The sequence below is a fragment of the Balaenoptera ricei genome, chromosome 7, assembly GCF_028023285.1.
Source record: "Balaenoptera ricei isolate mBalRic1 chromosome 7, mBalRic1.hap2, whole genome shotgun sequence".
NCBI lineage: Eukaryota > Metazoa > Chordata > Mammalia > Artiodactyla > Balaenopteridae > Balaenoptera > Balaenoptera ricei.
The window spans coordinates 89292368-89319069 of NC_082645.1; the positions used below are offsets into that span (position 1 = coordinate 89292368).

The 26702-nt window shown below is 41.3% G+C and overlaps 2 protein-coding genes across 14 annotated transcripts in view; one reads left to right on the top strand and one right to left on the bottom strand.

Moving 5' to 3' along the window:
* Positions 1 to 26702, top strand: part of ABI2 (abl interactor 2) — a 146783-nt gene that overhangs the window by 88397 nt on the left and 31684 nt on the right. For 6 of the 9 annotated variants that reach the window (XM_059928512.1, XM_059928514.1, XM_059928513.1 and 3 more), the window contains 2 exons: positions 435 to 527; positions 1853 to 5065. The exons of 1 other annotated variant lie outside the window; for it this stretch is intronic. In XM_059928512.1, coding sequence (XP_059784495.1) covers positions 435 to 527; positions 1853 to 2046 — 287 coding nt within the window. In that variant the 3' untranslated portion in view covers positions 2047 to 5065. Of the gene's footprint in view, positions 1 to 434; positions 528 to 1852; positions 5066 to 5153; positions 5252 to 8436; positions 8685 to 26702 lie in introns of those variants that run through there. 2 more of the 9 variants (XR_009504273.1, XM_059928516.1) reach the window with 2 other exon arrangements.
* RAPH1 (Ras association (RalGDS/AF-6) and pleckstrin homology domains 1) overlaps positions 5784 to 26702 on the bottom strand; it is an 88639-nt gene continuing 67720 nt past the window's right edge. For 3 of the 5 annotated variants that reach the window (XM_059928509.1, XM_059928506.1, XM_059928508.1), the window contains exons 9-14: positions 26037 to 26180; positions 25051 to 25161; positions 21105 to 21203; positions 19928 to 20048; positions 16065 to 16207; positions 5784 to 13401 (exon numbers count right to left, since the gene is read on the bottom strand). In XM_059928509.1, coding sequence (XP_059784492.1) covers positions 11422 to 13401; positions 16065 to 16207; positions 19928 to 20048; positions 21105 to 21203; positions 25051 to 25161; positions 26037 to 26180 — 2598 coding nt within the window. In that variant the 3' untranslated portion in view covers positions 5784 to 11421. Of the gene's footprint in view, positions 13402 to 15725; positions 16208 to 19927; positions 20049 to 21104; positions 21204 to 25050; positions 25162 to 26036; positions 26181 to 26702 lie in introns of those variants that run through there. The other 2 variants (XM_059928511.1, XM_059928510.1) reach the window with 2 other exon arrangements.

The following is a 26702-nucleotide window of genomic DNA, read 5'->3' on the forward strand; positions in this document are numbered from 1 at the left end:
CGGAAGTCTGCTCTTCCCTCAGTCTCTCTCATTTTCTCACTGGCCTCTCCTAGTGTATCTCACTGCACTAGTCTAATTCTAATGTTTAATGGTACGTGTTTTTACATAACATGGTGCTTTAACACAAGCGCAACTGAAGAAACAGCCATCTTTCCCTATTCTGGGATTGTATCTCTTCAGGGAGACTGTTGAACAGTAAGTGTGACTAAATACTATTTTTGGCCATTTATACAGTTTTGAACCTAACCTCAAGATGGGATTCCACTGTGTAGGACTGGATATTAGAAAACAGAATTTGCAGGGAAGGTCCTGTGTTTAGAAAGTCACTGTGTTTGAAGTGCTGCAGAAGTTCGGAAAGGATAGGTGTTCATTTATTTGGTTCTACCTTTCTAGGAACGTTATTCTTTTTCATATCCTTTTTCTCCCCTCTCTAGTTGTGGCAATTTATGATTATACAAAAGACAAGGAAGATGAGCTGTCCTTTCAGGAAGGAGCCATTATTTATGTCATCAAGAAGAATGACGATGGTTGGTATGAAGGAGTTATGAATGGAGTGACTGGGCTCTTTCCTGGGAATTATGTGGAGTCTATCATGCATTATTCTGAGTAAAGCTCAGCAAGGCTGTGTTTCCCTCACAGGAATAGTCAGGTCTTCCCAGATTAGCAAAAGGCCCTGGGGATTCCCCTCCAGTGAAATGAATGAAGGATTCAAATGACAAAAACTACTTATGTTTTTTTTTTTTTTTTTTTTTTGGTTTATCCCTCAGTATTAGAACAAAAAAGCAAGCTGAGTTGGAACAAATGGCTCTTTCTGCCGTCACTTATACTATGCTGAGCTGTTTGGACTGAAATAAAGTGACGTTTCTGAATATATCAGAGGTATAACAGCATAACTATGTGAAACAAATCAGGTTAAAACTGATTCAGAAAAGAAATCTGGGATCTTTCTCAGGAATCCTGTACACGCTTGGGAGTTCTCCTCCTGCGGAATCTGTGGCATTGGATGATCTGCAGTGCCTGTGGTCAGCCTCGTGGCCCAGGGCGTGCCCCAGCCCCACACTTCCTTCCACTTGGATGAGGAGGGGGAACCAATATTTAAATACCATACATAACCATTTTTATAATTGTTTCACATGGCTTATTTCCTCTTCAACACTGTAAATCCTGCATTCTGTCAGCACTTGAGTGCACCAAGTGAGTTAGTGTTGAGCTGACTTGCATCCCTTCATGTTTCTCAGTTCGTAGATTATAAGAATGATTTGAATCTCCAAACATTCTGAAGGTGGTTTTGTTCTGCTGCTGCTGCTGCTGCTGCGTGAGACTGCATTGCCGCTGCTGGCAGTGCGCCCTGGGGTGTGACGGGTGCAGCCCGGCTCGTGCGCTCAAGCGGGCTTGCAGAGGTAGACACGAGGGTCCCTGAGGTTCCAGAGAGGTTGAACCGCAGAAGTGCATCCTAAACCCTTGCCTTAGGTGCTCTTTTGAGGAGTAGGACCTTAGAGGTCGACCAACTATTTCTTTACTTCTTTCATTATTTAGAAAAATAGGTTTTTTTTTTTTTTTTTTTTTTTTTTTAAATAGCAGTTATTTTCAAGCCTAAACAGTCACTGGGAATAAAAGGCTTGCTGCTGTGCTCTCTGAATGTTATGGCAGGTGTTAGCTGCTGCTGAGTTGTTTACTCACTTAGAAAAGGTAAATATTCCCCTGATTTTGTGTGATTGGCTTTTGAAGTAGCTGCTCTTGGTAAGGATTTGAACCTTCTCTCTCAGACTAAGGATAGTGGGATAAGTGGTATAAGGCCAAAAATACTTATTCAAGTATTTTTTTTTTTTCATCTGCACAATTACAACTTCAGATTCAGTGGAGTTTGGAAGACAGATGGCTTTAATCATCTCTTCTGTAATCAGTATAAGAAATATTGAAAAATATCCAGGAGGCCTTGCTGCTCAGCAGGTGAATACTGTGATGATAAACCAGCTCACGGGCCAAAGCTACCGTGGGTCCTTATCAGTCCCAGCGACTTGGCCAGAAGAGAGCTTTGCCAGGTGACTTCCCAGTGCTGGGGGAAAGGTGAGAGGCGGTAGGCTGCATATATTTCAAACACAGGCCTTGAACATAATAGGTAGTGCAGAGAGAGGAACTTGATTGGAAAATGAACAAGTGTAGTAGGTGTGAGGGAGTTCAGATGGTGTTGGCAGAGTTAATATCCCACCTGTGAATCTGTTATCAGAGCAGAAAACTTACCACCATTTAACTGAGACCCAGGTACAGTGTTTCGTATCAAGATTTTTGTTTTATGGTTGCAGGCTTTTTTTCTCACACGCTGCAAGTTAGCTCTTTTTAGATTTCTCCAGCACTTTGAATTTAGTTTTCGTTAACTTGCCTCCAGTACACGTTACACTTCATGCTTTGTTAGGTCACCTTGACACCCTTTCTTCCCTGTCTTCCTTCAAAGTAATGGCCCTTGAGTGTCCTCTGAGCCTTCAGCTTCATTACGGCTGCAACCAAGACTATACGTGGAGAGGTTAAACTCTTCTTAGTGTTGGTGTGTAACTAGGAAAACTGTTTTGAAATTAGATGTTCAGAGTTATTTAAATAGCTTTTCGCTGAGAAAACTTACTGGAGTAATAAGGCAGAGGGTACTTTTGAAATCCAATAAATAGTGCCCACAGCTCACACCTACAGAAGCCCAGAAGACAATTGTGCAAAAGGAGTTGGTGGTGGTCAGCTTGCTTGTTGGACCCCTGCTGGATTGGGGAACCGAGAAGACGTCAGTGAAGTCCTTCAGACTGAAGACCTGCCGCAGAGGGATCCATGGGTCAGCTGATTTTTCCTTTATTTTTTAGTACTAACGTGTGTGATTTTTTTGTTTTAAAAATAACACCTGTTGGATTTTCTGCATATTTTAAATTTTTGTATAGTTTTGAATTCTATATATCGTTTTGGAAGGATACTGTGTAATGATGGGCCAGGCCTAAAGTCATTGGAGACTTTTAATGTATGTAACATTTCATAGATTGCATGCTATTAATAGTATGTGAGGGTAGTATTTGTTTTATTATAAGTTTCCCCCATTTATCTTTTTATACACTACAAGATGGTTGGTAGTAGGAATTCTAAATGAGTGCAGAAATCTTAACATGCTACATCATATTGTGGCAAAGATGATCCAAGTCTAAAATCTGCTGACCAGTAAGCAACCATTTTATCAGGCTAGAGGGAATCTTTTTCCTCTTGAAGTGTTTTTGACTTGTGTCCACAACCTTTTTCCTTAAAAAAAAAAAAAGGAGGGGGGGTTGAGTTAAGAGTTTGTTCCCTTTTTTAAAGTATTACTATTTGAAAGGCCATAGGGATGTAAATGAAAATATACTTCCTTGTTGACATCATGGCCTAGGCAATAAATTGAAAACCAAAAGTGTCAATGTGTCAAAATCTAGACTTCAGAGATTCAGCCTGCTGTGTTTGAAATACATATGAAACCTTTAAGATGTCTTGTTCAGTGTTTCCCATCTTTTGGCTACTTGCTTTCTACCTTCTCCAGGGGCACGTGCTGTTCCTACAGTAGGGTTAAGGGCCCGCTACTCTTGCTGCATTCCTAAGAGTCACTGGGTGAGACATTTTCATCCCTCCCTCCCTTTTTCCCCTCCTGCCGCTGTTTGTTACTCAGCTAGAGAGACTGTTTTATGTGTCTTCACAGTGGTCTCTGTAATGTAGCTGTGCTCCTCAGCAGTCTCTTGGTATTACTGGATTTTTCTGTTTGAGAGGCATCAAAATGATAGTAGTTTGCTTTTATCCTATATGCTCATTTGCTTTTAGCAGGTGACCTTTCTGCGTTAAGAACTGGTACTTTGGTACTTTCTTACCACCTTTTCTCCTCCGTGGAGACAGCATGGCATGTCCTGAAGGCCACCTCTCCTTTTGAAAAGTGTTTGATGGAGGAACTGGCAGGTGGTCGCTACGTCTTGGAAAAGAGTGGGGATCTGCATCACTTCCCATCTGTTCACTTCTGAACTTCTTTGGCCAGGAACTCCTGATCAGTGTTACGGCGATGATTTCCCTCACATGATTTCCTAGAGTCATAGAATTTTAGAGCTAGATGAGATTTCAGAAATTTTAGTTCAATCCCATTTTACTGATGAGGTTTATTTAGATGTTTCCTTTTCAAATAACAGCTAGTTAACAAAGGTAGAATTCCTGACTCAGCGCCTGGTACTCTTTCTACAACTGTCTTAATTGTGTTGTATGTTTCTTTTAAAGTTCTACTGGATGTCTTAAGGAAGATACTTGAAAAGCTATGCTATGTCTCCATAAATACCATTCAGAGTGTTGTTTAAAGGAGTGTATTGAGTGTAGCCTTAATTAGTGAAAGTAATCTTCATTTTAACCCTTTTAAAACTACACTCAGTACAAATGGTCTTTTCCATAAGGTGTATGTATGTAGCTAAAATGTTACAGTGTCTCGGCACTGGAAAGAGCACAGCACAGCCTTATTTGAGAGAGCCTTAGAAAACACTTCTAAAACAGGCATTGCGCTCATTACCTTATGTTTATTTTATGCTGATCTTTGTTCCTATTTCTTGAGAATCTCATAATTCTTTAAAAAAAAAAATTGACAAATGACAGGGCCTAGCTGTGTATAAATGATCCTTGCTAAATATCTTGAGGTTTTTTGTAAAAAGTCAAACAAAAGACAAAAAGCTTATTTTCACATTAAAATGGAAACGTCTTTTGCAACTTCAGAATTCTATGGAAATGCAGTTTTTAATCATATTTGTGTCCATGCATCTTTCTTAACAAGATGGTTTACAAAAAAGAATGTAAACAATTTGTGATCTGGTCAGTTATACTTTTAGCTCCCGGAGGGAGGGTTGGTGTTACGAGCTGAGTAAAAGCCCGTGTAGGAAAATTTGAGGGAGCAGTCTGTCGCCAGTAACATTTCTTGTGTGTGCCATTAAACCACCTCCAGATGAGTTGCGGGAACACTCACTTTTTAATTTTGAAATTGTATTTCGAGTTAATTGTTGCTGTGTACTAAGAACTTGGCCTAAATAAAATCCTACAAAGTATATCCTAAATGTCTTGTGAATGTATTTCTGCAAGTAACTTTCTTTTTTTTTTTTTTTTTTGGCTGTGCTGTGTGGCTTACGGGATCTCAGGTCCCCGACCAGGGACTGAATCCGGGCCATACCAGTGAAAGCCCAGAATCCTAACCACTAGGCCACCAGGGAACTCCCGTAACCTCCTTTCTAAGGTGGTAAGTAAGTTTAAGTGTGTCAGAGAGAATCCTTCCCTGTTGCACTAAATAATTACTTTCTGTCCCTATTTTTGCTGTAAGTGAACCTGAGGTTTTGATCACTTTCCACCAAATACATACAGTTCTTTTCTTTTAATATAAAAAAGGAGACCTTCTGTTCTTTTTGCCCAGTTTGGTAAATGATTGATAACATGATTTGTAAATACATTCGAATCCACATTTATACATACCTTGACATGGCAGTCCAAGACATGATTGTGGTAACAAGGCTTTGAAACAAAAAGCACCTCTTTTTGTACTAGTTTGTACCTAGTTGTATTTTGTTTGTTTAAAGAAAAAAAATCTTAGAAGTTATTTTCTTAAAGGCTAAACAAACAGTTGAACACATCAAATTACAGTTTGTTTACCTTCACACTTTATGTGCGTGTTGCAGCCTCTCTGTTTTGGGTACCTTGACATAAACAGCACAACCAGGTTCTTAGTGGTGCCGATCCACAAACAAACAAACAGTCAAGTACAGTTCTGACGTTTAAATGAAATCTATGTATTTTTATTAAGGATTGGATAAGCTGACATAAGGAAAACACGTAGCTGAAAAATTACACTGACTGTATGACTACTGTCCTAAGCCATTACAATAGTTTACTGACAGTAACTGGCAAGAGTAACTTGGAAAATAACTTAATCCAGCAGTAGAACAAAAACATGGTCAGTAGTACTGAATATATCTCTTATATATATCTATATATATATATAGGTTTGCACAATCAGGGAGCAAGGCACATAATTAAATGAGAGCGTACATTTAAGCAGAAGAAAATAATAGCTACAAAGCTGAAAGAAAAACTAACTTCATCTTTACTGAGCTGTGCATAATCATCTGAATAACGTCTTCTATCCAGTACTTTTAATGCAGTTCCTTTTGCCTTTTTCATGCTTTAATAAGGTATATTCCTACATTGTATCTATTTATGGCAAAGCTCCCACAGCTTAGATGTCAGCAACTGGGAGCAATCCCAGTTAAATATAATGTGCAATTTTTCTTTAAAACAGTAAACAATGTTTTTATGACATTTAGCACAAGCTAATATTTTAAATGTACATTTCTATAAAAGGAGTTCACTACTGGCTGATAATAAAATTAAGCAAAATCATTTGAAACATTCCAGTTAATGCTTATTTTCTAGGAGGAATTATTTACAAGTAGAGAGAAAAATATAGGAGGTGGTAATCATGAAAAATGGCAGTTTTTGGTATTAGGTTACAATAAACTTAACAATGGACAGTTTCCAAAATGCAGATTTTTTTTTTTTAAGAAGTGCCACAAGCATGTTCTGCCTAAGAAGAGGTTGAGGCTTAGATGATGAGCTTGGTATTAACAGCCATCCATGATCAACATTCACTTCTGAACTTGGCCATCTTCTTTTAAATATGTAGTATTCACCATCACCCTGACACGACTCACTTCTCTAAATGTCTTTGGTAGAAAGCAGCCAGACCCCGTTTAGGTAGATGAAGCCCATCTCTTGTGTGTGAGACCACTTTTCCTGTTTCTGCACAAACTAGAAACAAACAAACAAACACCTTCCTTCTCTTTCATTAGCACCTCAAAGTCTGCGTGTTGGATTTTTTTTTTTTTTTTTTTTAATGCTAATCCTCCAAAAGAGTTCAAGGCACTGGGGGTTATAGCAGATGTTTCCTCTTCTAAATGGTTTATTACTTCAACAAGCAAAGAGCAAACCAACTGGAGATTATTTCCTTCGAGTGTTTGTTTATCAAGTATATTGTGTTTAGCTTATTTTTACTTAGCAAGTTTATACTACAGCTAAATTTCAGATTTCTTTTACATATAGATCTTCCAAGGGCACAATTAAGAACCAAGCACTTGTTTAGTTTGAGGGAGTCTGGTAAAGGGGTTAACAATGATCTTCAATTTTTAAATGAAAATAAATCTTAAAAGATATTGGGATACTTACTTAATTCTGCACTACTTGCATCTCTCCATGGATCAAATCTCAACTTTGTGAGTGGTCACATATTCCTATAGGGTTAGGAATAACTTGCTTTATGCAATGACGTAAAGTGTATAAAACAAAATTCCAAGTGGCAAAAGGTACTTGCAAACCTAAAGTGATTTTTTTAGAAAGAGACGTCCTCTTATCAAGTGTATAAATCCAAATTATGAAGCCTATGTTATTGAAAGCAAGTCATTACACCTATAATCAATCACACAGGGTCATACAGTTTTAATTGGTCTGAACTTAAATCTGTGAGATAAGTTATAACTATGTGAAAACTGTATAAAAAATATGGTAATATATAAAACGAGGAAAAGGTTAGTTTGCTTGTTTAAAATCACCTTGTGTTTGTAACATAAAACTGCTTTTAGCTGAGGGAAAAAAGGTGACAAAGGGTTCTGTTGGTGGCCTGATAGTCAAATCCAACCAATCCTACCATTACCTGAAGTTTTTTTCAGGCTAATCGTAGCCTTACATCCTTGACATGAACTTATTAGCAGTTGTATTCTCCCAGAATAGCAGCTTAATGAAACTCTAATTGGATGCACAGCTATTAATAACCTTGACCTCAGAGTTGTTACTCTATTGGAATTATTCTTCATGATCCCCCAATTTTGTTTAGATTAACTTTCTTGATAAACTCAGGACTGCTTTCAGTGGCAAGTAAACTTACATAGAGAGGGGACTTCCAAGAGAGTTCACAGCCCTTCCTTAGCAGGATATGCCGTCAGTGGGCAGGAGCACCTTGATGTCAGAGGACTGTGAAACGTTAGCATGTCTACGTTTCTGTGAGGCGTTCTGATGAAAATTGTTTCCTATAACTTTTCTGAAGTCAGCAGTCTTATCATCTTAAAAAGCCCCAGAAATTAAAAAAAATCCAATTTACAGTTAAGTGGGTACCTGTAAACCTTTACAGTAGTAGTTAGTTACTTTTTCCAAGAGTATAATTCTGTAGCAGCTAAGGAAAAAAAAAAATGCATTTGAGTAGTAAAAGCTTCAGTACAGAATAATCTAACCAGAACAGGCTTTGCTACCCTTCAGAGTTGGTGCCAAAACTTTAAGCACAGGTTGGATCCAATTTTGAAATTACGTGGTAGAAGTTAAGGGTGTCACTAATTAATCTAGTCACTAGCTCTAATGGGCACCTGTTTGCACTGCCCTCCACAGCAGGATGAGTTCATCTACGCTGGTCATCTTTCGGTACAGCCAAGACAGCTGCCAAGATCTTCTTCCTTGACCTGAAGAAGCTTTACTGAGGAGTTAGAGCTGCTGAGCAGGAGGCAGTGAAAGAAGGCACAGTACTAGTGTCATCTGGCAGTACGTTTTTTCCTTGAACACACCAGGGAAGAAGAACAGTACAAAAATAACAGTAATCTCTGAAGCCCCGAACCCCGACGAAACCACATCCTAACAAATATCCAAATTAAAAAAAAAAAAAAAAACCACTAGGGAGTAAAACACTAGAAGTGTATCTAAAGTATCATTTTGGTTTTTTTTTTTGATTCGGTTGTTTCACACACACAGAAAAAAATGTTGATTAAATAGCCTTTTCTGTCTTTGGAGAAATACAAAGGGAAACAGCCTGTTGTCAAATAGTCAACAAGCCACTGACTGGGGTAAAAATGATACGGCTCCTCCTCTGGCCTTGTTCTCCTTGGTGTCCTTAGTGTTCTAAAGGATGTCTGCTCTTTCAGAAAAACGATACATCAGAAGCATCAGTTCAGGATGGCTACCATCCGGACTGACACAAGCAAGAAGGCCCGGGAAATTCCCCACTGAAAAAAAAAGGCTGGATCTTAGGGCTCAAATGGGGAGGGAATGAATACTGAGGGCACATGATTTTTCTCCCTCAAGGAGAGCTGAAGTTGCCCACCTTCATATAAAAAAAGACCACCACCACCACAAAAAACCCTAGTGATGAATATTTATATCATTGGATTCCTATTCTTAGAAACCCTTTATCCCACAAATAAGGGCGATCCTTAGAATATAAAGCTGCAGGCAGAAGACAATGGGAAATCACTTCACTCATGAGTCACAGTAGAGCTTGGCAGTCTTACTCAAATGCTTTTCAAATTGCTGTGCATGCTTAAATTAACGCAGATGTGTTAAAGGTCACTTCATAAACATAACAACATCAAGCACACAAAACTTTGTGAACTGAAAAGATCTAAAAAGTATCTTTTAAAGAAGCAGGGCTGTAACAAATGCACAATGGTATATATTCTTATTGCTCTATAAACACACGAGTATACTGTGACATCTGTGACAGTTGGGGGGTGCCTCTTACTCTCTATGATAGAAGTACTTCGTTGGAGAGTGGGTTACAGGGAAATCCTGTTTCCATAGCACAACTCTGCTTATTCTTGAATTATTTACTATCTCTGCCCCACTGTACTGGCATCGCTTTTTCCTTATGGGATAGTGTCAGAGATTTTTGCAGTTTGCACTGGTGATCCCTATTCATAACAGGCACAGACTCTCATTACAAGGCGTGCTCATTTATCACTGCTGGGGAGGCTAGTTTTTATTCTCTGGTTTAAGAGCAGCTCTGAGATTGACCTGACGGTCAATTTATCATCACAAATTGATGACCCAATACACATTTCTCTCATATACTGAGGAAAATTCACAGGGGAAAAAAAGCATCTAGAAGTATAGTGTGAAGCATACAGAAATTATAGCGTGTCCTTAGAGCAATGATTCCATGTTATACCAAACTGCACATGCATAATATGTAATGTCACTTACTGTACTTGGACCATACAACTTCCATCAGAACACCTGGTAACCTGGACAAAGCTCTACAACCAGGCTACAACAAGCAAGGACCCTAGTGTGCTCCAGTCGCTATGGGTGAAACTGTCAAAAAACTCATTTTCCCCCTCCCTCTATGATAGCCCCACACTTAAATGAATTCTTTGTATTTCACATTACTAGCCACAAAAAACCTGATTAATGACAGCTGCACAGGGGCCAGTTTTGTTCTCTTTTCTAATCATCCATCCTTCTAGAGAGCAATATCCAAAAAAGACGCATTTCAGAAGGTGATTTTGTTTTTCATCATGATGCAACATATTGGACTGGACAAAGGATTGAGTATACCTGATATAGCAATTGTCTACAGATACCTAGTATCGGCATCTACCTACAGCACACACTATAAGGAGGTAACTGGTGACCGAAAGACACACTGGGACAGAGCATTCCAAGGGTATCGTGTTGGATATCCTCTTACAATAAATCAAAGCAAGAATCATGAAGCCAAACTTGAAGCTTCACAAGCTCATGAAAAGGATGCCAACAGTACAAAAAGAACTATGCAGGATTATAGTACTAAATTATCCATGTATTACAGGCGAAGAGCTTACCTGTGACAGAACACATCCTAGATTCCTGTGGGATCATGGCAACAGTTTTGCAACTAGAATGGTTTAGTTACACCATGTATTTACTTTTTTCTATGCACGACCGACCACGTACAGATAAGTGTCTGAAAATTTCCCCACACTGCACTATTACCCGTTCTATGAAGCTGAGAGGTTTTCCTGATTAAAGTGCCCCTTTATGTATAGTAATGAAATGTCAGTCAAGCAGTTCTAACTTCAGCCAACTGGGGAAAAAACAAACACAAAAGCCCCACAGATACACCAAACATTCTGGTTGTCTTCTCAAACTGAGAAGCAGCACATTATACATCTATCCTTAATATATAATATACAACATGCACAGATAGGCCGCGCGTGGACATTTATAAAATACCTTCTAATTAAGTCAGAAGTTTTTGGTCCAATCCACATGATAGATAATAGAAATCATAAGGGACAGGCAGGACACACATCCCCTTCCATGCCGCTGCCACCCAAAATACACAAAGCCCATTTTCAGATTAGGAGAGAAAAAGAATAAATAGAATCACTTTCAGCTATATATATACATATACATATATGTATACATATATATACATACACACACTACCTATGTATAGCTATGTGTGTACCTGCACACGTACACACACATATAGCTGAACACTACCTGAATAACAACAGCAACATCATACCAAGAGGCTCTGAACGCCTGAATTCGTAGATGATCAGGTGAGCGGACTGTAGAACGGATTACAGATCCCACGGAAATAAAGTCCTACGGTAGCTACCAATCTCTTGAGAGCTTGGTGTTCTGGTCTCTTTTGGGGGGAGCGGGAGGCGGCCCTCTCCGCAACGTTGCATAGCCTGATATATGACTGCCTCCATACCGGGCTTTCTGTTGCTCAGAGAGCAGCTCCGGGGGTGGCGGGGGCAATGCCATATCATCCATGGTGGCCGTGGGTTCCGCTCTGGACACGCGCGACGAGGAGAGCGAGCCATGCCGCGTGATGGACTTCCGCTGCAGTGTCCTGTTGAGGTCAGCCAGGAATCCAGGCTGGACAGTAAGGCTGGACTTAGGAGAGGTGGGCACTTGCGGCACGACTGTGGCCATTGGCGGCTGCTCGGAGGTCTCGGCTTGCGTGAGGCGGGTGCTGTCGTTCCGTCTGGGCCGCGTGGGCGGAGGGGCCTTCCTGACCGACGTCTTGGCCCACGACTGTGGCTGCGGATTAACCACTGCCACTTTTGGAGACGTGCTTCCCGAGAACACTGCTGGAATGTCTACGGGGGGCAGAGGAAGCTCTATTTCCGGCGGAGGGGGTGGAAAGTCAGAATCGGACGGAGGAGAAGGGAATTCTACCACGGAGTCCTTGCCGCGCCCACTCAGAACAGATGCTTTTGCCGACACGCCCCCTTGCTGGAGAACTCCGGGAAGACTGAGTTTTCCAGGTTTGGGGGGCGCTGCGGGAGGTGGCGGCGTCTCCTTGCCGGGAGACGCCGAAGGTTCCGGCGCTGCGAACTTGCTGACTAGACTGTCTATTGAGGGTCTCTTGGGCTCAGGGTGCTCTGCACAGCTGCCGGACTTAATGCTGGAATTGCGCTGCGGGGTCGGAGGAGGTTTCTTTACCCCCGGACTGGACGTCTTACTGGTCTTTTTGCCCGGAGATCCGCTTTTGTCAGGGGCAGGGGCAGGAGCAGCAGTGGGTGCGGCTGGCGGAGGCGGAGGCGGAGGCGGAGGTGGAGGAAACACCAGGCTGCTCTCGGGGGGAGGAGGAGGGAAGTCCGGAGGAGGGACAGGGGTAGAGCCGGGCTGCCACTTGGGCTTTGCTTTCACAGCAGGCGGGGACTGAGGGGCGACGTTTGCTGCGGCTGAGGCGGGCTTCAAGGGCGCCGCCTCCGCGGGGGGGACGGCTGGAGGCGGGGGGAACTGGCTGGCTATCTGCTTCACCACGGAGGGCGCCGGAGACAGCGGAGAGGGAGGGGGCCTCACACAGAAGCTCTGCTGCTTGGGTAGCGTGGGCGGGGGGACCGGGCCAGGAGGAGCAGGGGGAGAGGGTGGAACGTGAGACACAGGAAGCGCCGGCTGCTTTTTCACTGGGGGGACGGGAGGAGTAGGTGTAGGTGACAGAGCCTGTGGCACGGCGGGCGGCACGGTCACAGGGGGTTTGGGGGGGGCCTGGGGAGGGAGGGGTGCAGGGATGGGAAGAGGTGGGGGCGGCGCCAGAGGGGCTGCCGGAGCGCCTGCCGGAGCGCCGTGCTGCACGTGATGAATCTTCAGCGGGGGCGGGGGTGGGGGCGGGGGAGGGCTGAACTGCGGCAGGGCCTGGGCGCAGGGGGCGGGCTTCAGCTGCGCCATAGCCGAGCCGGGGGTGGGGGGAGGCGGCGGGGGCGGCGGCGGGGGCACGGCTCCGCCGGGCGGCACCAGGATCTGAGGCTTCCCTGCCTGTGAGGTCGAGGAGGGAGGCTGCATCCCTGCTGGCGGGGGAGGCTTAAACAGGGCTCCCGCATGCTGAGAGGCGTTCTGCAGCCTGGTTATCGTGCTGTACTTGACAAACATCGCGGCTGCCGAGCCCGCAGAAGGGGCCGACTGGCTGGGCAGGGGCGGGGGTGGGGGCGGCGGCGGGGGTGGCGGCGGCGGCGGGGGCGGGGGCGGCGGCGGCAGGGGCGGCGAGGGCTGTGAGGCAGAGCAGGGGGTGAGCGGCTTAGGCTGCGGGGACAAAGGGGGCATGAGAGAAGTGTAGGCTCGATTCACAGACTCCATTCTGGCCTAAAAGGAGGATAAAAGGGAGGTTGGGAGAGAGAAAACACAACAAACACAACAGTTACAGAGGTAAGCTTTGACTGTCAAACTAAAAAGCAAGGAATCAGAGACATGCATGAAAGGATGCAGCAGCTGGTGATCATAAAGATGGACAATGTCGGGAAGGCTAAAATCTAACTCCCTGGGCAACAAGGGTGGGGAGAAAATGTGTTTACCCAACGATCTTCTCAAACAGCCAGACTGCCTAACAACCTGGGGAAAACTTCCTGCTGCACGAGCTGTCTGGATGGTGCTGCGCCCTCTGATTTCTGCCTCTGGCTTTCACACACCCTGCCCCGAGTTAGAGGGCCTTTGAGCACGGAACCGCACCCCCACCCCCCCACCCCCCGGACTCTGGCAAAGGGAGATGTGATGGCTGGAGTTCACCTTTCCGTCCAGGACTGCATCCACATCAAGCAGATGCCATAACTGGGTTTAGGAGTGCTGGTGGAGGGCCTCCCGAAGAATGAGGATGGCTTTTTGAAGCTAGTGAGCAGACACGTGAGAGCATGAGAATGTTCAGCAGGCGTGCACAGTCACACAGGAATGAATGAGCTCGACACACACACTCGTGTTCGTGTGAGACACTTGCATCCAACATGCACAGAAGTCCAGCAATGCAGGTAAAGGGGGGGTATTCTTTACATTTGTTTTACTGGAAAATACATAAAGAAATGCTTCATAAACATTACAGCAAAAGATCATAAAAATATCATACAGAAAAAGCCAGAAGAAAATGAGAGGAAACTTTGGAAGGCTAGAGTAAAGGAAATGTACCAAGAAATAGGAGCTAAAGTTTGCCAACAACTTGCTGACCAGCCCATGTGGGCCCCTCTTGGCACTGCCCAAATTACCACATCTGGTCATTTATTTCATGGAGCTACTCATGCATGAATGTGGTTCAAGTACTTCTGAAAGAGCAGAGGAAGAACTCTTGGCTTAATAACTTTGGGTACATCTTTTAGGCTCTTTGAACAAACTATGAGGTTCCAAGATAAACCATTTGCTTCCAATTCTGAATGACATCTAATTAGCGTCAAGAATGCTTAGGTTAGTAGACTAAAAGGCTCATTAAGGGGCTGAGTTCTAATGCCCCTCAGGACATTCACATGTTCCTTTAATAATTGCACATCAAAATAAAAGCATTAGTCTGCAAGATCTGGTTACAGGAGTCACCCAGGTTAATGTGTTTCCAAAGAACAGCCCCCGACCTTAACTTGACCCTGTCTTGGCTGCTGCAGGGGTGTAGTAGACCTTAGCTGTGCTGGCCTTCTCATTTGGCACCTGAGACTGAGGTAACAGGACAAGAAACACACAGGGGGTCAAGACTCAGACACACTGTCACTGCTGCATGGCAGGGTTCGTGGTCTTTCTGACACTACGTGCCGTGACGGACTACACTGCTTCGTCACAGACCATGTGGACCTTTGCTTTCTTGGCCTTTCTCATAACAACTGGGTAGTTCTACAATTTAAAATGCACATGGATAACACCATTAAAAGCTTAGTAAGGTAAAGGACTTTTCCTTAGGTATCTGAGTTGTGTAAACCCGGCTTCTCTACGACATATATGGACTACCAGCACCAAACAGCACTGTTCCACTCAAATTGATTAAGTCCAGGAAGGAAAAAGAAGTATTTCTTAAAAGTGGGAGCCTCTGATAAGGGAGTTAAACTGCCGGTGTCTTGAGAATTTAGGTCATTAGAACCAATTCTCAAATATTTATTTTTCTAAGAGAAAGTGTTCCACCCCGTTGGGCTACATACATACGCCTCCCTCCACCCTCTCCATGTCCAGCGGATCAACCACATATGCAAATAAAGGAATAAACTGAGGGGAAATAGGCACTTAATTCTCACTGATGAACGTACTGATGTAAGTGATTCAGACAAGAATGACAACGATGAAAAATCACAATGATTGCCGGGTGAAAACAAAATGGCCAGGCCGGGTGTCCTACTGGCTCCTGGCGATGGTGTGTGCCCTCGCCTGTGGAGAGGTGAGCGCTGCTGGGACACGGTCGCCCACAGGACTTCAGAGGCAGTTTGATACGGTATCTTTCAACCCGGCTAAAGAACCTCTCTATTTTTCTAAACAGTCTTGCAATAATTATACTTGCATCCTTCAGGGTCAATGAACAACCTCCTATGCAAGGCTCAGGGATCCTAAATTTTAAGGGGATTAGTTGGAATTTAGTCTTCCACATAAACTATAATTTGAGAAAATTCATCAATGTGCAGAGAAATGCCAAAAAGCGTAAAAGAAAGGAAGATAGAGGAATGAGTCTGAATAAACTAAATTAATAACGAATAAAGAAATAATCAACACTTAGCAGCTTTTTTGGAACAAAATTAAGGCACTGGCACTGGAGGGTGTTGTTGCTCCATCCAAACTGATTAAGAGTGGAAAGTGTTATTTCTTAAAATCCTGAGCCACTGATAAAACTGCTAGGTTTTTTTTTTTTTTTTGAGATCTTAGATCATCAGAGCCAATTCACAAATGTCCATTTCTGAGGAGAAGCAAAGGAAGAATACTGAAATAAGGCCAAGAAAGATTCCTAATAGAGGAACAACAAGCTACACCCCTGGAACACTACAGATTTCCCCTCTACCCTGACCCGAGCGTGTTACCTTGCTAGACTCTTCCAGCTGCGTGCCTCGCTTCCAGGCCTCGGAGAAGATGGAGCTCACGATGCTCTGGGAACGGACGTGTCCTGCCGGCTGGGTATCAGACACTCCACTATCAGACTGACTGGAGTGATTGGACTGAGACTCTGTTTGAAACAGATTTTCAAAAATCAGATTAAATAAGTCAGTATTGTGATGTATGAATATGTATGTTTGGATAACTTTCACTCAAGATCAGATGCGATGCAGAACGGCAGCAAGTTACTTTTACCTGACTCATTTCACACAAACACAGCCCGTGTTTTCCACTAGAAAACTTCTCTTGTCCTAGGGCAAGTAGGAAATCTCCATTCTTTTTAAACAGGTCACCACAAAAAACTGATAATTGCAATAAAAGGTTCAAGTAACATTATTGGTATCCTAACAGCCTGTCTTGTAAGAACTCCTAGCAAATAAGAAAATTAATGAGGGCTTCCCTGGTGGTGTGGTGGTTAAGAAGCTGCCTGCCAATGCAGGGGACACGGGTTCGAGACCTGGTCCGGGAAGATCCCACACGCGGCAGAGCAACTAAGCCCGTGAGCCACAACTACTGAAGCCCGTGCACCTAGAGCCTGTGCTCCACAAGAGAAGCCACCGCAATGAGAAGCCCGCGCACCACAACCAAGAGTAGCCCCTGCTCGCCGCAACTAGAGCAAGTCCACGGGCAGCAACAAAGACCCAATGCAGCCAAAAATAAATAAATAAATAAATTTAAAAAGGAGAGAGAATTAATGAACCATGAATAGAGTAGTGAATTTTTTTGTTCAGTCATATCTTCATTACATTGAGAATCAATCTTTTTATATACCCCTGCTCCAGGCCATCTCAGAGATTTCTCACTTATGAATTCAGATCTATCCATGATGATTACTTCCTTTATCCCAGTAATGAACGATACTGAGAATCTGATACCCAGTAAGAAGTGTATTTCCTAGGGATTCAGGTATTGACATCACAAGACAGCAGCTGTGTCATAGCCTGGCTTCCTGAAGGGCATGAAGATATCTTCAAGGGACCTGGGAATGGCTGAGGATACAGTGTAATTTGACTGACATCCAGGGTGAGGGAACTGGAAAGATTATTTCACTGGACTCCAAGTCAGGTGAGATAACCTTGCAGAAGCACCTAGCCCAATGTCTGGCATCTGGTGGAGACTCAAATGTTAAAGCTAGTCCCATCCAGTCACTCTGTGAGACGTGGGTATTATTAGATTGCAGTATTAACCAAGTCCAGCCAAGTTCATCAAAGTACTGCAAAGATAACAGCCACAAACTCCTTTAGATAAAGTTAAGACAGTATCCTCAGGGTAAAAATATAAGCAATATAGGATAAAACCTACTCTATTTTCTTCATCCCTATCTAATATCTAGGACAACAGCCTATAAGACAAGAGGCTGGAACGTGACTTCTTGAGCTCTCTTCAGCATGAATATGTATGATTTTACAGTTTACCTGAAAAAGTCTACCTAATACTTAACACGATGTATACAAACAGATGATGCTGGAGTGGGAAAAGGCACCATACCACTTCATAAAGTAACACGTGGAAGCACTTGAATTGTTAAGTGCTATGTAAGTTTTTAAAAAATAGTATACATCTTTTTTTCCCTCCATCTTTCCCTTAATTCCATTTTCTACAATCCTACTTGTGACATGCTCTTCTTACCTTGCCTTTCCTAATCCATTGCCACAAAGGTTTCTCCTCCCCCAATTTAATAAACATTTTATTTTAGAATAGTTTTAGATTTGCAGAAAAGTTGCAAAACTAGCACAGTTCCTACATACCTAGCACCCAGTTTACCTCATTATTAACATGTTACAATACTCTGGTCCATGTGTCACGAATAATGAACCTACACTCACATGTTAATATTAACTAACTCCGGGACTTCCCTCGTGGTCCAGTGGTTAAGAATCCATCTTGCAATGCAGGGGATGCCAGTTCGATCCCTGGTCAGGGAACTAAGATCCCACATGCCACGGGGCAACTAAGCCCATGCGCCACAACTAGAGAGAAGTCCATGTGCCGCAACAAAAGATCCTGCACGCCACAACTGAGACCCGACGCAGCCAAAAAATAAATAAATTAAAAAAAAAAAAAAAGAATATAAAACGATACTTTAAACAAAAAACTAACTAAACTCCAAACTTTATTTGGATTTCACTAGTTTTTCCGTAATGTCCATTTTCTGATCCAGGATCCCATCCAGGTTACCATATTACAGATAGTTGTCATGTCTCCCATGACAGTTTCTCAGACTCTCCTTGTTTTTGATGACCTTGACAGTCTTGAGGAGTACTGGTCAGGTATTTTGTAGCATGTTTCTCAATTTTGATTTGTCTGATGCTTTTTCTCTGAGGTTAAGGGATTTGGGGAGGAAGACCAAGAGAGGGAAAACGCCAGTCTCATCACACTGCATCAAGGGCACATGCTATCAATATGACTTATTACCTTGATCACCTGGCCGACGTATGGTTTGTCAGTTTTCTCCGATATAAGGTTACACCTCCCCACTCCGTGCTCTTTGGAAGCAAGTCACTTTACACAGCCCACACTTAACAAGAGGGGAGTTAAGTGCCACCTCCTTGAGGGCAGAGCATCTGTATAAATCTATTTAGAAATCTGTACAGGAGATTTGTCTCTTCTCCTCCATTTATTTATTTAATTCAATAATTTATTTATATCCCCATGGACTGATGGCTATTTATTTTATAATTTGGATTACAGTCCTATACTATGTTATTTTCTTGCTCAAATTGTTCCAGCTTTGGCCGCTGAGCACTCTCTCAGGGTGGGTCCTGGGTCCCTTTTACAGACTCCCATCGCTGTGTTTTTTTGAGTACTTCCTTTGTCACATGATGCTCCAGGCTCATCTTATATATTCTCTGCCACAGCCCTAGAATCAGCCACTCCAGAGCCCTGGCTCCTCTGTTTTGGAAAATGGCACTGAGAAACCGAGGTCTCGGTTCTTAGTGTTCTCACTGCTACTGCGGTGTCACTGCTTCTAGCCCTCTCAGTGGACAGAATAGAGAATATATGTGTGTACACTAGCCCATGTGCGTACACTAGCCCATGTGTGTACACATTCTCAATGTGTTTTTATTTACTTATTTAGGGATGAGATCTAGTCATACAGCTTTTAAATCAAATACTTCTTAAAGTAATTATTTCATAACATGGGCTGTTAGAACAAAGAAAAAAATTATGATTTTAGATGACACAGATATCATTTACGGAACTTTTGAAGGGAAAGAAGCATTTATCTTAAGATGTGATCACAGCATCCTTGTTTAAAGGATGTGGGAATCTGAAAATAAGCCCCTTTTGAGTATCACTATTTCCTCTGAAAACTTTACAAAGTTTGATGACTTAAATAGCTTCCTTGACTGTGATACTGAACTAATTCCACTCTGTTGTTTCCACTCTGCTGAAATGTCAGGAAAGCTGCGGGGAAGGAGGGCAGTTTCATCATGATTCGGAGTACTCTTCCCCAAGCAACTTTCTACCCCCAATTATGCATCAACAGTTGTTTTCAGCAATATGACTGAGTTTCAAATAAACTTCATAAATATGTAACAAAACTCCTGGCTTTACCACTTTACCGGTTTTCCATTTCAAACACATTTGTGAACTAGCCCATGATATTATCCCCTCTAAAAATTAAAAAATAAATGAATAAAAGCACATGTACCTATTGATTATAATTTAGAAATCAGGCATGGCTCTAGTTTTAAAAAATCACTCTGAGATAACCAGGTCTTCTATCAGTCTCTATAGAGACACCTTCCTGTTGGTAGTAAAGAGCTCTTTGGACATTTTAAACTACCTGGGATGCTGGAAGAACTGGATCCTGATTTAATGCTGGAGCTGGATAAGGAAGTCCAATCATAAGCCGATTCTGTCCTCTTCAAGGCCTCTTGATAGTTCATGTAGAGCTGCTTCCCGTACTAAACAGAAGGCAGTAAATGATGACATCTGTACTTTACTGGGTATGGTATGGATGCGTGGGATAGGAAAAGGGGACACATTTCTGTTTACTGACTCATAGTCTGTATTAAAATACCTATAATACTTCAAACATTCTTTTCATACCAGTAAATTATAATCCACTCTTATTTGTCCTCATTTTGAGAGAGGCAGCAAGAAGTCAACACTTGATTCTGATTATGTTCATTAACAATATAAAGATTTTTTTTCAGTTACTTTTAAAGCAACTTTGATTTTATGTCTATAATAAATTTTATTTTTAGTTACATTAGCTTAAAAGTAACTGAATAAATACCCTTTCAAGCATTATGTATAATCATCTTTAAGATGTCCTTTAAAAAAACTTTTTTCAGACTTTCTTTTTTAAGAGCAGTTTTAGGTTCACAGCAAAACTGAGAGAAAGGTACAGAGATTTCCCACATACGTGCACAGCCCCTAAACACGCATAGTTTCTCCCATTATCAATATCCCCCACTAGAGTGGTACATTTGTTTCAATCAGTGAACCTACATGGACATGTAATAATCACTCAAAGTCCATAGGTCGCCTTAGGTTCACTCTTGGTGTTTACATTCTACGGGTTTGGACAAATGTATAGGACACGTACCCACCATTGTATCCTACAGAGTATGAGTATTTTCACCACCCTAAAAATCCTCCATGCTCCACCTATTCATTCTTCCCCCAACCCCAAGGTAGTTTAATTTTCAAAAAATTTCTTTTGTTTAGGCTAAACTCTGCTATATAAGAATCATACAGTGCATTCTCCAAAGCCCAAATAAATCACTTTGATGCTACATAAGCTTTTACCAGCAGTATTATTCCTTGGATACCAAGTGTTAAAAGCTTATCCCCATCACCAAGAAAAAAAGACATGTAAAACATGAAACTTAGGCCTGAGAAAACTAGACACTGGCAAAATCATGAACATGAAACAAACAGGATAATTATCATGACAACCAAAACCATATCATTAAACACCCATCATTCCATTATCAAACCAAAAGAACACCTACCTTTGCGATGCGGATACCATTGACCCACTGGTGCAGGGTCCTCACGTCATCACAACAAAGGTATTTGATGTACTGAGATTTCTTCTGGATCTGTGGGTGCTGCAAGATTAAAGGCAAAATCCAACTAAGTCCCCTGGAGAACTAAGAAATAAACAAACTCTATCAAAGCTTAAACATATCCCGACAAATTACAGGTCTTTGGAATAATGGCCAAATAATTTACACCTCTTAAACATCCATAGGGCCAAATAAAATGGCCCTAAGTATTTTTACAAAATAAACAAGAAAGAAACTTGTGTTAAATTTTAGGTCAAGATGTTTCAGTTAGAAAACAAACAAACAAACAAAAAACAAAAAAACCTTCACATCAAGGGAAACTCCAAAGTACCCCTTCTACATTTCAAAGAAACGAAGTCTACCAAGCTTAACAAAGTCAGTGGAAGTTTTAATCTATCAATATAAGACTATGAAAAGGGAGGAGAGTGTTTATTTCACTTTGAATTAACTAAACTCATGGAATCAGAAGACTCCATATGAGAGAGTCTTTGGTAAAGCTTCCAGTGCTTCTCTGGAGGTGAACACCTGGGTGGGGGAAGCAGCACAGGGCACAGCAGCTGGGAGGCAATGGGTGCTCACACCTGTTGCGGTGCTGCTCCCTGCTGTGGACTGAGCACTGCTCTGCAGGCCCCTCTGCCCACAGCATGTGCCCTCTGGGCAATAAGCAGCTTTTCAACTGCATCATCAGATTTAGTCTTCACAGCCCAATGTACTTTTCAGTTGAGTCTTGGATAGGAGGTGAGTGACTTGACCTTGGCTACAAAATGCAAGTGCTAGAACAGACTCAGGGTATTTTACCTCCACTGGGCCACAACCCACTAGAAAAAACCCTTCCTGCCAAAAATTAGACTGAGACAGATAATTCCTAACCTGTAACTAACCTGTAACTAAAAGTGATACTCTAAAATCTTAGTCCAAGTGCCAAAAGAAACTACTGAATATATACAACCCATTTATTACTTTGGAAACAATATAGGCCTGAAAATCAATTCTCTCAACTAATATGCAAGAAGCTACAAAATAAGACTATAACACTCTCCCCTGTTACTTCCATGATTATCATGTATAACATCCTTCTATTAATAAGTGTTTGAGAAGTTCATGTTCATACTCCATCCCTAAATCCTAACCATTTTTTTCCTTCCCACCTAACATATTAAATTACTTTGCCTCATTTCTCAAGGGATGAAAATTTAGACCTGGCTAAGCTGAGCTCTATTCCAACAATTGTTGTGGTATACATTTTTTTAAAACACAGGTTTCCTTTAAGATACTTAATTATACATGCATACATATGTGTCCCAAGTGTGTACCTCTTTCAGATAATACATCAACATATATCTTATTTCTACATTGTCAAATTTCATGAATAAGCTCTTCCCTTATTTTTATTATCTTAAAAAACTAATTACCAAATGGTGTGTTTTATTACTTCCTACAAGTGTGTATATATTTCCTGTATCCTGCCTGTCACTGGAAGGACTCAGACTCAGTCATTAAAGCTCAAAGCTGATGAAAGGGATCAGGCCCTACAAATATTTACATTTGCATTTGTGTAGACCCTGTGCGGCAGCATTTTTTGGTTTGTTTGTCAGAACTCATATGCTCAAGAATAAAACACTTACATAGGCAAAATCTAGTGTAGACTTAACAGGAAAGAAAGACATGTCTTAAATACTAATAGTTGAGTCGTCTCAGGCAAATTGATCCCTTAAACCTCAGTTTCCACATCTGGAAAATGGGGACTCTAGACCAGACTTGTGAGAAGGACATGTCCAGTGCTTCTACTGCAGCACCTTCCACCCTGGAGTTCTTCAGTAAATGGTGGCCATTATTTTTACTATTATTTGCACCCAGTGGTATGGTGTTTTTTTTAGTTCAATACATTAAATATTTCTAGATATAAATAGGTAGGCAATATAAATACATAAATTTAGCTTAACGTACTTTACTAAAAGCAAATATGAAGCATACAAATCATTATTATAAAAACAAACAAGAAAACCCTTAGAACAAAAATATTCTTAACCTAAGAATTCTATGAGCTGCAAAAAGGATTAAACTACTAGTCAGTGGTCCTACTTACTTCTGGCCCTAACAGACACTATTGATTGCCTTCCCCACAGCTATCTCCTCCTCTCTACCTCTTTTCTGATAGAACCCCAATTTGTTTGGACGTCTACCCCTCACCTCAGAGAGCAAATTCTGACTAGTGTAAACCAAAAATGGTGGCTTTGTTCCCTGTCAGTGATTGGTGTAAGAGTGAGCACGTACTCCAGGCCAACGGCCCTCAAAGGAAGGGCTGTTAGAAGAACTCCTGGGAAATATTTCTTTCCTCTTAAAAAAAGACAAATACAGGGAAAAATAGTCCCTCTTCCTCTGCTGGGTTTTGTTGGGTCAAATGGCAGTGGCCATTTGTGACTGAGGTAAGTCGGTCTGAGAATAAGCTGATACGCAGCTTATTAAGTTCCATACGCGAAAGATGGAAAGAATGTAGGTTCTCATTGACAACTTTGAGCCACTGAAATAACCAATTCTTACTGTCTCCATGTTATGAGACCCCCAAATAACTTTTATTTATATTGATATTTACCTTATAAGAAATTAAAGCTGAGAAAAAGTTAAATATAAGAGTATACAAATACACATTCCACTACCCAGGGGAGCAAAGATATCATCACATGTCATGTAACCATTTAGAAAACTCCATTATACACTTGTGAGAGAATGAGAGTGTAAAGGGCAAAAAACATCTTAGCTTTATTAGAAGAATAACATTGACATCACAGGTCCCTTTACAGGGTCTCAGGGACTCCAGGGGACCCTAGACCTCATTTTGAAAACTGCTGGATTAAGCTACTTTATACTGACTTTTAAAAAATTATTTGCTACTGTAACTAAATGATATAGGGTATTCTCCAAAAACGATCACTTCATAAAGGGCTACCATTATAATACACCTAACTTTATCAAAGCAATCAAAACTCTACCCCAAAACCCTAAACAAATACCACCTCTTCAAACCTAACTGACAATTCTCAGACAAAAGCAAAATCAAATGATGATATAAACATGTAGACCTAAGTAGTTACCACGGGGCTACTGAGATGGACCAATGAGAAAAACGTAATCATCTCCATAATTATCCTGAACTTTTTAATGTTACCTTTTCCTAATGTTCCAATAGATCACTAAAAATGTCAGTTCTCAAAAGTACAGATATGATGAGTATGAGAAACTCAAAAGTTTGGATATAGGGGAAAAAAAATCACTAAAAACAGCTTAGATGGATCATAATACATGCGTGGGCTATCAGAGCCATGGTTCAGGAGAAAAGGGAGACGAGAATTATTTCTGGACCAGATGAGAACCAGTCTACTTTGAACTCGGGCTCTGTTGGTTCTGCCGAGTTAGGACAGGAAAAGAACCCTTCCCCCCCACATTTGGCTCTGATCTAAGTTTTCCTAAACTAAGCCAGCTATTAAATGAGAGTCTCAAATTTATAATCTAATCCATTTTATATATTATGACTCAAAGCTTCCAATTCAGTATCCATTTCCTAGTATCATCACTCTAACTAGGGTCAGCTGTGGGATAAGCACAGGCTTTCCTTGCTTCCTTCCTTCCTTCATTTATTTATTGGCCACGCTGCACAGCTTGTGGGATCTTAGTTCCCCGTCTAAGGATTGAACCCAGGCTCTGGGAGCTGAAAGCGCCGAGTCCTAACCACTGGACCACCAGGGAATTCCCTTCATCATTCCTTTAAAAACCTATACAGAAAAAAGCAAAAATAGGACACTTGATGGAGATCCAAACTATTTTAAGATGTCCAATAACCCCCTCTATGTCTAACATCAATTAAAATTCCTAAAAAGAGATATATGTTTACCTTGAGCACCAGACAGTAGTCTGTAGGTGCTTTGTATTTATTCCGATAATCCTGTCCATAGTAAACATTGACGTGATCCAGCTGGAGAAAGCACACCAGATCCCGAGACACCTGCGAAAAAAACACCCGAAAGACTGAATTAACAGTAATGTGTAAACAAGCAGATATCACTAGTAACAGCTTCTAACTGAGAATCAAACTTTGCCAAGTAGAAATTATTGCTATTTTGCAGAAGACAAGACAGTGAGATTCTCTGCAGATGCTTCTTCTTTAAATCCATGATGCAACAAAAAGGCAGTCCGTTTCACTTACTGTCTTGCCATTCATAAGGAACACTGACTTGCTTGGAAAGGATGGTATTTTAAAGAGACTTTAAATATAGTATAGTATTTATATTAAATACAATATAGTATGATAGAGCTCTCTGGAAAGAACAAGAGATATCATGTAGCTCAGTGCCTGTAGTGCATACCTCAAGTACAGCAATTCTCAAGTCAGGGTTCCTCGCCAGTTAAACAGGGGCGACAACATGTACCTCTCAGGATGGTGGTAAACACTGGATGAGATGACCCTGTAAAGAGCTTCTGCAGTGCTGGGCCCCCAGTAAGCACAGAAGTGACAGCTACCATGGGGGCCCTTAGCAGAAGCACATTACTTAAGCAAGGCTGAAACGCCTGTAATCCTAGAAAGGTATTCTCCCCAAACAATAACAAGCAAAAATGACTCTGGCAGAAGCTCCAAAAATAAGAAATAAAACCATGATTTCAAATTTGCCAGGAGAATCGAGATGGGCCCAACTAATGAGCAGAGAGTGAACATTTTCAGGTTTCTTCTTTCTTATAATAGATCAATAAACAAAGCAATGTTCTGTGTGTCCTACAGGAGCTGAAACAAATCAGAGCCTGGATCACCTTATTAGCATGCTCACTACAAATTAAAATCAATTAGCGTAATAAGGAAGCTAAAAGTCAGTAGAAGGGACGCACCTTTGCTTTTCCTTTAGGGACATAGTAGATACCAGATGCTCGCAAGAGAAAATAACGCTTTTTCCAGGACTTCTTGCCATCATCTTTCAACCAAAGGACTCCCTCAATTTCTGGTACAGTTACAGAACTTCCACAAAAACACTCCTAAAATAAGAAGATGATTTGGAAAGACATGATCCTTGAATTCTCAGAACAAAGTTGTGTTTACCCCTGTGAAATGCATGACACTGTGATTAAACCAAAATGCCTCTGTATAAAAACCATGCTGCTAATTTTACCTCAATTAGAACTTTCTATTCTAAACATTACATGGCTTTACTCTGGAACGACTATGGCAATCCCTAAGAACTTTTACCTAACATTGTTTTGAGGAAACTAAGGTGAAATGTCAACTGAGTTGCATATAAAAGTACTTAAATGCATTTGTAAACAGCATAGTTACACTAAATTTAATCAAAGTGTCAGAGCTAACATAAACATTAGACTTTATTTTTCTCCAAATTAACAACACATTTAGATTAGCTGTACGTTAAATAGGAATATATTTTAAAAGAAAGCAACATGCTAAATGAATGATTACTTTCACAATTTAAAAACTGTCAATGTATATGATTCTAAAACAAAGAATATTTAATACTAGGTTGAAAGGAATATAAAAAAACTCAA